At 63.6% G+C, this 13,005-nt stretch overlaps 1 protein-coding gene across 5 annotated transcripts in view; it reads right to left on the bottom strand.

Moving 5' to 3' along the window:
- Positions 1-13,005, bottom strand: part of ZNF236 (zinc finger protein 236) — a 68,509-nt gene that overhangs the window by 10,164 nt on the left and 45,340 nt on the right. For 2 of the 5 annotated variants that reach the window (XM_053664255.1, XM_037145867.2), the window contains 10 exons: positions 11,784-11,935; positions 10,165-10,380; positions 8,541-8,823; positions 7,033-7,136; positions 5,221-5,586; positions 4,708-4,853; positions 4,379-4,616; positions 3,895-4,071; positions 2,248-2,403; positions 80-267 (listed from right to left, as the gene is read on the bottom strand). In XM_053664255.1, coding sequence (XP_053520230.1) covers positions 80-267; positions 2,248-2,403; positions 3,895-4,071; positions 4,379-4,616; positions 4,708-4,853; positions 5,221-5,586; positions 7,033-7,136; positions 8,541-8,823; positions 10,165-10,380; positions 11,784-11,935 — 2,026 coding nt within the window. The remainder of the gene's footprint in view (positions 1-79; positions 268-2,247; positions 2,404-3,894; positions 4,072-4,378; positions 4,617-4,707; positions 4,854-5,220; positions 5,587-7,032; positions 7,137-8,540; positions 8,824-10,164; positions 10,381-11,783; positions 11,936-13,005) is intronic. The other 3 variants (XM_053664257.1, XM_053664258.1, XM_053664256.1) reach the window with 2 other exon arrangements.

Raw genomic sequence — 13,005 nt, 5'->3', positions numbered from 1 at the left:
GGGCGGTCGGTGCAGCTGCAGACGCCTGCATGGGGTGTGAGGGAGCATGACTGCACCAGAGGGGACGGCGAGCACCCACCTGGGAAGCGATGTTGAGTGTGACCGTGTCCAGTCCTCCCGAGAGCAAGCCCTGCGTGTCGGCCAGGGTCAGAGTGACGCTGGCCTCGCCCCCCACTCCCGAAGAAGACATGACCAGGTTCTGAGCGGAGATGGCCGGCGGGGACGCCGGGGCCGTGCAGGGGAGGCCGCCGGCTGCAGCGCTGAGCTCTAGGAGGAAGGCCAGAGGGGCACGTCAGCGGGAGGCTGCTGAGGGGCAGGATGGCCGTTGTGGCAGCGAGCCTGCCACCATCCACACTCGCGCTGAGCTTTTGCGTCACACTACTAGAGCCTCTGACCCCAGCTCTGTGGCAGCTTTTCACAGTTTCTAAATGGCTTCACACACAAATATGCTGTTTCTTCAGTACAACAGAGAGAGAGAAATCGGTGAAGAAGAGCAAACACATGACCCCAAGTTTTCAGACTCACCGAGCCACAGTGAGCGAAAACGCCAGCCAGAACCTGCAGGACGCTGTCCCACGGACATCGGGAACGGGCCTGCAGAGTGGGGGACCTTCTGCGGTCCGCTGTGCAGAGCCGGGCCCCTCACGGCCGCACCTGCCCTGCCCTGCCCTGCCTGCTCACCTGAACCGAGGCTGTCCAGGTGAGCCCCCGCAGCCCCTCCAACGCGCGCTCCCCCACACGACAGCACCATTTTCTTTGGGCAGCACAACAGAACTCTTTAAAGGCTTTTCCTCTGAGCCGGCAAGAGGAGAAAGGAAGGAGTCAGGACAGCAGTGCCAGAGAAAGGCCTCTCTTCTACAATTGGGAAAGCACACACCTCCTGGCAGTGAGGTGGGCTCAGCACTGGTCGCCAACATCCCAGTGGTACCTGTACTCACTACTGCTCTGAGTTTTTACTTGTAGACACAACACGCACACACATGTGCACACAGATGCACACTCTTCCCATGATCCATCCTTCTGACTGCCTGGCAACCAGGACTTGTCACCAGGCATAGGCGACACCAGGGAGAAAACCAGCACCAGCCCAGACCGCTCTTTCCTAACCAGAACACAACACAGCGCTGGCGGCCCCAGGCCCCGGACCCTGGACCCTCGCCTGTGACTGGGGGCCTCCAGACAGCAGGCCCCGCAAAGCCCACCCCCACCCCCAGTGTCCCACTCTGCACTGCACATACCCGGAACCTTCGCAAGCGGTGCAGCCTGCAGGAGGCGGGGGCTCCACAGGGAAGTGGCCCCAAGGCCCCAGACCCCCGCCAGCGGGCGCCCGCCTGTCCTCTGGGGGGGGGGGGCGGGACGGCGCAGCTGCGGGCTCTGTGGGAGGGCACTCCAGCACTGCAGCCCCAGGACCACAGCTGGCCATGTGTCCTCACCACGCCGCCCCCCCTTCCTCCTATGCCCTCACAAGCAGGCACGGCTCACTCGGGTGGGCGAGGGTCTAAAGAAGAATCGTGTGGCACGATGAGCCAGGGGAATGGCTGTTCCATCTAAACCACTGAGGTGGCAGCAGGACCGGCTGCCCAAGTGCCCCCAACAGAGCTGCCTGGGGGCTTCAGGGGCCTGTTCACAAGGGGCAACTGCAAGGGTGGCGGGGCTCACGCCTGACACCCTGTGGCTGCACAGCAGGGGACAGTCCCTCGAACATGAGCCTGCGGGTTCATCTGGCTCCAGGAAACCCTGACAAGAAGCGTGCGGACGGGACGTGCTCAGGGACGCCGGCGGCCCTGCCGCAGCCCAAGCAAGTGGGGCGTGGCCCCAGCGCTCTTGGTTCCAGAGGGTCCCGAAGGGGGGCAGCGCCAGCCTGCTGTCCTCGAAGCACCTGGAAAGCGCAGGGGACTGAGGAGGAAGAGCTGGGCCTTCCCAGGCGTGCAACTAAATAGCAACTTAGGAGCCACACTGACACTTGCTGGACACAGAACCCTTTGCCGCACGGAAGTATCTGTTTGAAGCCCTAGATGCCGCACGTCCAAATCCAAGCTAAATGCTCTCAGTTTGGACATTAGGATTCAATACTGAAGCAAAGGTTACACCCTTACACCTGCTTCCCGAGTGTCTTTGGAGCCACGGTCCCCCGAGGACGACACATCACAGCGCCCGACGCCCACTTCCCCGGAGCCGCCTCTGACGGAGCGCTCGGCTCTGCACGCCTCACACCCAGCACTCCCCGCGGGGGCGGGGGGGGCGCACCTGGAGAGGCCAGCGTCGCCGTCTGGGCCAGGAGCTGGTCGTTGCTGATGGTCAGGGTGGCGCCTGCAGGCTGACTCCCCACGGTGGGCGCGGACAGCCTGATGGTCCCGTTCAGCTCGCCGCCCCCGCCGGGACTGTGCTGGATGAGGTCCTGACCTTTACAAAGGGAGACCAGTGCGTGAGCTTGGGGTCACGTGTGACCGACTCGCAGGTGGGGCGCTCGGTGCGACACCGTGTTTACAGGAGAGAATGAGAACGAGGCCGAGAAGGCTGTGTCCCCACGCAGAAGTGCCTGTTCCCACATTTTAAACGGCATTTTCTATTGCTCCTTAGATGTTCTGCTCTAACTCAGCACTTCGGCACCTAAGTTGCATGCTTTGTTGAATGAAACTTAAACTGAATGGAAGATGTTTCCAAATGCGGTGGAATGCCAGGTGCAGCAAAGTCTGTCAACATGGACCAGAGGGACGTCACCTCCCTTCACTGGCCCCAGGGGCTGAGGGGCTCAGGCCACAGAGGCCGTCGGGAGGCCCCCGCGCGCCGGCCACACGTGCCACCCACACCCTGTGCTCAGCAGCCTCTCGGCTGCTCTGACAGGCACTGTGGCCGCAGAGCGTGAGAGCAGGCGAGTGCAAGGGCGGGACTGCGGGCATTTCCCCGAAGGCCGAGCTGAGCGCTCTGGAAATCGTGGACAAAGACAAGCTGCTTTTAAGAAATTCTGCTGTCAGGGCAGGCGTAAGCCAGACACCTGATGAAAACTGGGAAGAGAAAGCACCAGAGACCACAGGCTGCTGCAGTCCCCTCGCCAACGTCCTGGGGACTGCGGACACGCAGGACGGGGGCTGTGCGCTGCGGGCCGAGCAGGGCAGACACAGACACAGCCCCCCAGGGCCTCGAGTCCCCGCTCTCCGGGTCCCGTCTCATACGGCCTTTCACAAACGACTGGCCCGAAACCTCAGGCCAGAGGCCCGCCCCACGTGTGCACGGTGGTCTGGAGGCGGGGCCGGGCCCAGTCCCGCCCGGCGTTCCTTCTTCCTCTGGTGACTCACGAGTGGCTATCAGTCTGCGCAGCATCACGGAGTGAGCGGCTGAGCACGGCTAAGGGTGCCGACAGGCCAGAGTACCTGAGGGACCGAGGACACTGCGGGAGAACCCGGAGAGCGAGCCACACCACCGGGGCACGGCCCGTGCGAGCTCGGGGGCAGACACACACGGTCCCCCGTTCCACGTGCCCTGTGCCCCCGAGAGGGAACTTCTACCTGGTTCTCTACTTCCCAGGGTTTGAGCCGAGTTCCAGGCGGCATCCACCAGGATTAGGGGACAGGGCTCTCTGCGACCTCACACGACACAGTTTATACCGACTGTGTTCCGACAGTCTGATGGGGCACAAGAAGGACAGGAGGCTCCGGTTTTGTGCTCCTTGCTAAGCAAAAACGTGTGTGAGGAATCGCCGACTCAGACTGGAAGGAACTATCGATTTTCATTTCTGCTCTCGGATTTGAGCAGTGACGTTAGGCTCACTGAATTTCCCACCTGAATGACACACACTTACTGAGCAGGGTCATGCCGGGCTGACTGTGCAGAACAAAGCACAAGTAGGACTTCGACTGCAGGGAAAGGACACGTAAGCCCCAGGGAGGGACTGACCAGAGATCGTGAGGGTGATCTCCTGCGGGGACCCCGAGGCCGATGCGGCGGGCCCGGCGGCCTGGGCCAAGACCTGGCTGAGGCTCGAGTTGTTGATGGTCAGCGTGATCTCATGGGGGACGCTGGCAGTGGACACCAAACCCTGGGACGACATCACTTGGGCGAGCTCATGAGTCCCTGTCATTGACACAGAACAAAGCAAAGCTGGGCTTAAAACACAACGTTCTCATTTTCACGTTAAAAACACTTAGTAGCACTTATTTCAGAAAGAGGAAGCCTTGAAGTAGAACCAGGCCCCTCCAAGGCCTTCACCTGTGAAGGTGAGAGAGCCCCGTGAGACAGACGCCAGCGGGAGAGCGCGGCACCCCCGAGTGCTGCGCCCGCACTGAGCCAGCGTCCCTCGCTCGTGAGCTCCACCAAGAGCAGAAACGCACCAGTGTCCCAAACTCAGTTCCACTGCCCCAGGCCCCGGAGTGGTCCTTACCGCCACTGCTGGTAGTCAGCACAGAGTCCTCTGGCATCGGGCTGATGGTGAGGTTGGCAGAGGTCACGGTGGGCTGCAAGGACAGGCCTGCGATGGGCTGGATGACCACGCTGGCCGGCCCCGTGCCGTCCGCGGCCTGCAGGGAACTGCTGTGTGGGGCGGCGCCCGACTCCCCCGCCAGCGGCTGGGCGAGCAGGCTGGTGTGCTGCAAGGTCTGCTGCAGGACGCTGGGGTCGATCTGAAAGGCAGCAGAGGCGCACGATGCAGCCCCGGCCCACGCGCGGCTCAAGCACCACACGCGCACACGGGGGCCGCGGCAGGGGCTGCACCTGCAGTGTGATGTTGTTGATACCGGAGGTGTCGATCCCAGAAATCTGCACGTTGGGCCCGACCACGTTGGCCGCCAGCTGCAGCTGGATGCCCTCCAGGGCGGCCAGACTCCCGTCGGTCAGGGACACCGTCCAGTCGCTGCCAGCTGCCGGCGGGGACAAGGGTGAACAGACGTCAGGAAAGTCTCTTGAGCAGCAGCGGCTCAGTTTTGCGTGGGGATTTCGACGTACACAAGTTCCGTGCACACAGCAACGTGGCCCGGTTAAGGAACACTGACGTTTACACCTTGAACGCCCACCACCCGCCTGGGCAGTCTCCGAACAAACACCACCCTGCGGGACGCACACCAGCACCATAGCCCCGTGGACATGGGCTCCCGGAGCTGCAGGGAGGAGCCCAGACTTTGAACGTCGGGCCGCTCCGTCTGGTCAGGGTGCGATCCACCCAGGACATGGACCCGGGAAGGAGGCCACATTTCCCCACCTGCTCGCGCGGCCGCTGTGAGGCCATACCTGACACGGAGCCGGGGAGGACGGCCTGGCTCACCAGCCCCGGCTGCAGCAGGCTGGGCTCGAACTGGCCGGTCAGCACCGAGCTGTTCATGATCAGCACACTGGGGTCAGCAGGGGCTGGGCTCGGCAGGCCGGCAGGCGGCAGCCCCTCGGACGCGCTGCGGGCCCCTGGCTTCCGGGCCCTCCGGGGGTCGGGCCTGTAGTGGCCCTGCATGTGCGTCTTCCTGCGGCCGGACGTGCGGAAACGCAGCTCGCAGTGCGGACACTTGAAGGGCTTGGCCCCCGTGTGCAGGCGCATGTGCACCTTCAGGCTGCCCTTGGTGGAGAAGGCGTTGCTGCACACGTGGCAGCTGAAGAGCTTCTGACCTGGGGGGGGGGGCCGGCGTCAGCGGGAGGGCGTGGGGGAGGCCCTGTCCCCCGGGCAGCACAGCACACAGCGGGGTGGCGGCTGGTTCTCGCCACCGCCAGGGCTGACCGTGCAAGGAGCATGCAGGTGCCTCGGGCCTGTGTGTTCGTTGCTGCGAAGGGCGCGCCCCGGAGCCAGCAGGGGTAGAAGCCACCGGGAGTGGTGCTCTGGGCTCGGTGCTGACCCCACACACCCAGCACTAGGACGGGCACCCGCTCACTGCACGCGGGGTGTCGTCACAGCCAGGCGGGCACACCCAGGGCCCAAGTGTGGACCGAGCCGCCCCGGGGAGCCTGGGAGCAGAAACACCCGGGCCTTGCTTCCCTCCACTGCTCCCAAACGCTGATGCTTCCCAGAGAGGGGAGGGCAGGACGCAGGCCGGACCGCGAGGCACTGGCGTTCACCCCAGAGACCCTGCTCTCTCTCCCTAGTGGGCGGGAGCCAGCGGGGAGCCCCAGTGCGCATGGTCACCGTGAGAGTGACCGCACCTGCCCTGTGCAGCCAGCACACTGACCCAAGCACACCAGGGACACGGGAACCGGTGCCCTGGTCCTCAGCAGCTCACCCCTCCCCCCCGAGGACAAACACCGGAACCTGGTGGGACGAGAGAGAACCTCCCATAGAAGAGGTATGTGCACCGAGTCAGTCCCCGCATCTGCCCGCTCGTCTGGGTGTGGACCCAGCAGGAAAGAAACCCGGGGCTTTACAGAAATGTGGGGAACTCCCATGCACGCCTCCGGGTGGTTCTGCTTGTAATCAGACATTGAGACGGTAACTGGCGTTGACAGTCACCCTCCCGTGAGTCACAGTAACGACAGTGACACCTGCTGGGAGCAACTCCACACCCCACTTGCCACGGGAGGCGCGGAGGCTCCGAGCAGGGTCTGGGCCAGGTGCAGGGGGGGCCTCCTTCCGGACGGCCGCACCGGCTGTGGAACCAGCACCAGGAGGCGGCGCCCGTGCCTCCCATCGGAAGAAGGGGGAAAAGCAGCCGTGGAAACCGCACACTGACGTGCCCTTTACAGGGTTTCCCCACCTGGTCACAGAGATTTTACTCCCCACAACCACACCCAGACTTGCTAAATTCCAGCTTTTACAAAACTGGGGCAGAGCACCTCCCTCTGGCCTCGATGAGACGAAGGGTCACCTCTTCACCCAAGGCACTTAGGGCTCAGCGAGGACAAAAGACAACCGGCTGCTGGACCCTTGGGACCACGTCCCTTCTCCTCAGTGTTTTGCAGACTGCCTTCCCCACGGGACGAGTGACAGGTCCCCTCATAGCCACATCCCACGGTTCCCGGTGTTTAAGGTTTCCAATTCTGGAAGTACGTGGGGGTGCGGAACTTGAAGGAGCCGCCCAGAGAGGACGCCGCGGCCTGAGCCCCGCGTGGCAGCCCGGCCCCTACCTGTGTGCGTCTTCACGTGGCAATCCAGAGTGGACTTCACGGTGAAGCTCTTCCCGCACTCGTCGCACTTGTACGGCTTCTCCCCGGTGTGGATCCGCACGTGCCTGGCAGAGGGCGTTGGCGAGTCAGTGCCCCCCGCCCCCCCGGACGTCCTGATGTCAAGTGCGCGACTACGCACACGAACAACACACTAGGGACTGAATGGGTCTGGCCCAACAAAACCACGCCCCACGCAGACCCAGAAGACAAGGTGCGGCCCGCGCGGCCGACGGGAACGGGGCTCCCTGCCTCCAAGGCGCCCTGCACATCGCAGGGCGGGAACCATCGCAGCACCCACGCGGGCGGCGCAGGCAGGGCTCGGAGGGGAGACTCGGAGTCCACGCAGGGCAAACTGGGCGTTGCTCAAACTGACCACACCCCTGCGGGCCAGCGGGGCCACCAAGGAGGAGGGCGGGGGCTGACGGAGCCGCAGCCTCAGCACAAACTTCAGAACGTGGACGTTCAGGCAGCGAGGGCAGCACCCTCTCTGGGGGCAGCGCGATCTCTGCACCCAGGCCCCGGGCTGAGTGCCGGGGTGTCTGCTCTGCCGCCCTCCCCTTGACCTTGGCAGGGAACGTAATGGGGAGGGGGACTGTGGGGGAGGGGTCAGGCCTCTGACAGCACAGCACCCAGGCCCTTCCCTCACGCCTTGACCCCTATGTCCTGCGTTCAAGGTGCTTTCCCTTCACCCTGACCCTGGATGTCAGGGTGACCCCTCAGACCCTTCCTGGCCCCTGGGGGGTGCTGCCTGGGCCCAGCAGCCCGCTGCTCCAGACTCTGGGATCCCGGTGTCCCCCCCTCACCGGCACATGCCCTGACGTGCTCCCCTTCCCACGGTTCGGCCCAGAAGCCACCTGCAGCTCACTGCCCCTGCCCACGCCGCCTTCCTGGCCTCCGGGCCCGCCCGTCGGGAAGTCTCTGTGCTCCCTCCCCACGTGAAGTGCTCTCTGCCTCCCCCACTCTGCCCCCACTTGTCATCCACAGCAGCCCTGACGTTTTGTCAGAAGGTGACACTTCGACTTCTCCGTCATCCATGTGTCCCAGTGGCCGCCTGGCCACCTCCTGCTGGACTCCACCTCCTGCCGCCACTGTGGTCAGGCCAACCTGCCCCGTGACATCCCCATCTGGCTCTGGCTGCCGCCTGGCTCCTTCTGCAGCCCAACAGGGCGTGGGGCTGGCTGGTCCCTGCCGCAGTCTGCACCCCCACAAAGCGTGGGCCCGGGTCTGCCCCAGGGAGTCCTTTAGTTTTGCTGTTTTTTTTTTTTTTACCAAAACCACAGTCATAATAGAAATAAACAAGAGCAACCTATAAAGCAAATTTCTAACACTTAAAAAGAAGCTTCAAAACCTGAACCAGCTTGAGGCCTTGACTCAGGAAAGCCACGGCCATCAGTGGCCCAGGCTCGCACAACTCACTGATGGCGGCGCAGCAGCCGGGGGACGGGGCGATGCCCGCCACGCACGCCCACCTGACCAGGTCGCTGGGCTTCTTGAAGCTCTTGGGGCAGTAGGAGCAGCGGTTGGCGAACCTGGGCTCGGCCTCTAGCTCGGCCTGCCGGTCCTTCAGCTCGCTGACGCGGTCCTTCTCGGCAGCCGACTGCACCAGCACCTGCTCCGAGACAGTGGCGCTCTCCTGAGGCTGGGTCTTGGCCAGCTGCGCCGTCTCCTCCTCCGTGAAGGTGATGACCTCGGGACGCACCTTCCTCCACGCGCCTCTTTCAGAGTTTTCCTCCTCTTCCTCCACGCACACATCTGAACGAAGTACAGGGAACAAGTCAGATCCGCGTTAAAAGGCGGGTTTAACAGAACACACTGCACACGTGTGTCCGTGGAGACGCAGGCGAGACGGTACGGAGACGGCTCCCCGCTGCTGCGCCGAGAACCTGGGCAGGGCCATGGGAAGAATGCCCACGAGGACGCTCCCAGGGGAGGGCGGTGCCATCGGAGGGACAAAGGACCGAAGCAGGCAGCGCTCCGGCCGCAGGGTGCACCTGGGCTGAGGGGAGCCACACGCATGGCCGCCCAGCTGCTAACGGGGGCCGGGAATGGTGGCCATTGACCATGGAGACACGGCCGCCCAGAGAGGCTGCGTCAGCAAACTGGCAAACAGCCCCCAACTGGAAGGACTCAGGAAGGAAAACATATGCATTTATGAACGTGTGTACGTGTGAGTCCCCTCTCCGTGAGCTGGAAGGACACAGTCACCCTGACTAAAAAGAAGGAGCTGCTGGTAAACGTGGGAGGAAGATGCGTTTGGCTGCAGGCAGGTCACTCCTCCCCGGAGGGTTAAAAACTAACAATTTGAAAAAAGCTGAGCAGGAGCACTCGCCAAGGGGGTCCTGGCTAAAACGGAAGGAGTGCACTTAGAGGACGAGAGGACCTCTCCTAGAACACAGGGAGAGCAGGGAAGACAAGAACGGAGGAGTGGGGTTAGGGGACTGAGGACAGGGGCCAGGGTGGGAGCGAGAGAGCAGCGCCCTGCGGGACACAGGCCACAGCAGGAGCCCCAGGAGAAGGCAGCAGGCCAAGGGGGCCGGGCAGGCCCTGGCGGCGGCAGGCTGTCCACAGACAGGACAGGCAGACAGGCCTGTCCAATGTGCCACAGGCTGGTGCACAGAGGGAGACCTGGCCCATGGGCCGCACTGCCTCCCGTCAACCGGGAGACATGGTCGAGTGCCAAGCACAGTCTGTCTGCCCCCAGAGCACCCGTCCTCACTCCCACTGCCGCGGTGAGACTGGGCGCAGCTCCACACCCACCCACGGGAGGATGGTGCCCACAGGGAGGGACTGGTGCTGCGGTGTGGACGTGCGGAGACTGTGTCTGGCAGCACCAAGCTTGTCTGGGGCAAGCACCAGGGGAGGGGCGCAGGGTGGGCTGCCTCACTGGGCCCGGCACCGTAGCAAACCCCCCACACCCACCGCACGGGTGCACACGCCGGGATCCAGGATGGGGCAGAGTGAGAGGTCTGCGGTCATCGGGAGGCGGGTTCTCCCCAGGCCTCTCCCAGTCCACCCCGCAGGCGGCCGGTGCCTTCCCTCACTCCCGCCACGCTAGCATTCCACCGGGAAGCCCGAACCGGACGGACACGGTACCTGCCCCTGTGCTGGCCTCTCCGGGTGCCGAGGGGGCGCAGGGGCCCGCCGGATGCCTCCTCGCGTGCTGCCTGCAGTGCACGGCCGTGCGGAAGCCCTGCCCGCAGAGCGGGCACTTGTGCGGCTTCGAGCTCGTGTGGGTCGCCATGTGCCGGGTGAGGCTGCCGTTGGTGGTGAACGCGGCGCGGCACACGCTGCAGCTGAAGGCCTTCACGCCTGGAGGGCGGCAGGGGGCAAACGTGCCGGTTACCTGGGCTGCGTGCTGCCGCCACACGACTCCAGACCGCTCCCCAGCCAAGTCGCCCCCGTTCGGGGAGGAACACCACGGGCCGCATCTCACTGAGGCCGCCCACAAGGTCAGAGCTCCGAGAGCCTTTCTCCGGATGGACGTCAGCCTCCCGCCCCCGTGCCGGTCACGAGGGTGCCGCTGCACTGCAGAAGCGGCTTCCACCAGGCCCAAGTGCACATCCCCGCGGTGCAGGCCGACGGGGCCTCAGGATGGCACCACCACGCTCCCCAGCTCTATCCTCAAGTCCAGTCTGAACCAGGGGGCCGTGCCTGGGGCTTCCTTGTGACCTCTGCCTTCCCCCGAGGCTGCCCGGGTGTCCTGACCAGCTGCTGAGCAAGGCACCACCCCGTAGTCCCGCACGACTCGCGCCTCCTCTCTGCCCCAGCGACAGGACCCCGGGAGGCCCTCCAGGGCCCAGGCCACTTGCCGCCACCGCAGCAGCCGCCACCCTGCAGACCCTCCCGCAAACCCTCCTGCTCCACCCTCTGCTGTTGAGCAGCACACATGTTTTCAAGTAAAGCCTCACACAGAACACATGTCGACATTAAACAGGTATGTTGTTAACATGCCAAACGTGTTGCTAAGTATAAAAATACACTTAAACATTTAACTGCAAACAGTGTGGCTGTTAAATAAGCACATGAAGAAACTCTCACACTGAGCAAGAGTATAAATAACGCAGTTTTAAAGTGGCACAGGATCAGCACACACATTTGTCGCTAGGAGGCCCTTTAGACAAGAACCACCGGCCCCTTAGAGAAGCGCCGGGCCACCCCGCCCCGACACCGGCCCACACTCCCACGCAAGGTCCCAGTAACAGGACGGGCAGTGAGCACTGAGGAGAAGCGTGAAGCCGAAACCCTCACGGGTGGCTGGTGCACAAGCACATGGGGCCGGCCACCGCAGGGAAGGCAGCGCCGTCACGGGGACCCCACGCCCACCCGGGAAACAAAGCCTGATGCCACACAGACACTGGTGTGCGGACGCTCAGCGCGGGGTCGCCCGACAGCCCCGGGTGGAACGCCTCTGGGATCCCACCGCTGAGCAGGCACACAGATGCGGCCGCCACCCACGCAGCGGGACACTGTGGGCTGCAGGAGACAGTGACGTCCGTCACCTGCGTGGAGGCCCCCAGACCTGCCAAGTGACAGGGCCAGTGACAAAGGCCACCTGCTGTGGGACTCCACTTCCAGGAACTGTCCGAAGGGAAACTCGACTACGGAAACAGCAGGTCAGTGCGGGTCACACTGAGGGTCACGCCTGTGCGGCGCCGCGAACGGCCGAGAGCCGCACCCCCCCCCCCCGTCCCCTGCGCCAGGCAGGCAGTGACCTGTGTGCGTCTTCTCGTGGGACTTGAGCACACCAGAGGAGACAAAGCCGCGCCCGCAGAGCTTGCACTTGTAGGGCTTCTCCCCAGTGTGGGAGCGCAGGTGCTGCTTCAGGTGGCTGGACTTCTTGAAGCCCTTGTGGCAGTAGTCACACCTGCAACACAAGGGTGCACAAGCCTGTGGCCGCAGGGCGCCGGGACGGCCCTCCGGAAAGCAGGGGTCTCCGACACACACGGGCGGCAGCACCGGGGCAGCAGGGGTTCTGGGCAGTGTTTTCAGGGTCACCCACGACTAATAAACCCGAGTAAACTCCACAGTGACTCCCCAGCAGGCACGTTTGTTAGTCTTTCTTCAGAGATGAGGAGGAGAGAATGTGTGGTGTGCCCTGTTCTTCAACGAGTCACGAGTCCTTTGCTTAACAGTCAGAACCAGTCCTGACTCAGAGGCTCCATTAGTCTGTAAGATGCTTTACAGACACAACTACCGCTACTCTGTGTAAATCTAGGAACAGGCAACACTACGTTTTCCCTCAGCTGTTACGGGATCCACCGAAGTCACTTGAAGCAGGAAAATCGTTATCAATTTCAAAATTTCTGATCCCAGATTACAAATCTAATGAAGACAACTCAGGAAGCCGCTGCATCCCACCAGTCCCCCTCCCCTGCCCACGCCAGGTGGGAGGCCAGCGGGGCCGCCGTGTCGGGACCAGCAACAGGACCCCGCATCCCAGCTCATCCCCAGGCCGACTGGCCGTCAGCTGGTCTAGCAACTCCACTCGAATGCGCAGGTGTGGCGCCGAGGGTCAGCAACGAACTGCAGAAAAGCAAGCAGAAGGCACCACTGCTGCTGATATGGGGAGGCGGCTGTGCAGACGGGAGCCGGACGGACCCCAGACGGACCCCGGCCCACGGGGCAGCGCAGGAAGATGACCCACCCAGCATCACTGGGCCCACTGAACCCGGTGGTACTTGCTGAGAAAGGTTCCCCGATGAGGACAGCACACGTTTCAAAACAGTCATGTCCAGTGAAGAAAACCAACCCCAGCAGAGCGGCCCTGGCCGTGCTGAGGGGAAGCCGCCCCTGCAGGGGCCCACACTCCCTGTGATTGGGGCAGCTGAGCCCCCAGAGGCAGGACCTGCAGAAGCAGCTCCTGTAGAGTGGGCGTCTGCTGCACAGTGTCATGTGCAGGGACCTTCACAGCCACCCCTCCTGTCACACTCACGA

This window comes from Artibeus jamaicensis, unplaced genomic scaffold (genome assembly GCF_021234435.1).
Source record: "Artibeus jamaicensis isolate MK-2021 breed Jamaican fruit bat unplaced genomic scaffold, CSHL_Jam_final contig_354, whole genome shotgun sequence".
NCBI lineage: Eukaryota > Metazoa > Chordata > Mammalia > Chiroptera > Phyllostomidae > Artibeus > Artibeus jamaicensis.
This window is presented reverse-complemented; position numbering and strand designations above follow the sequence as displayed.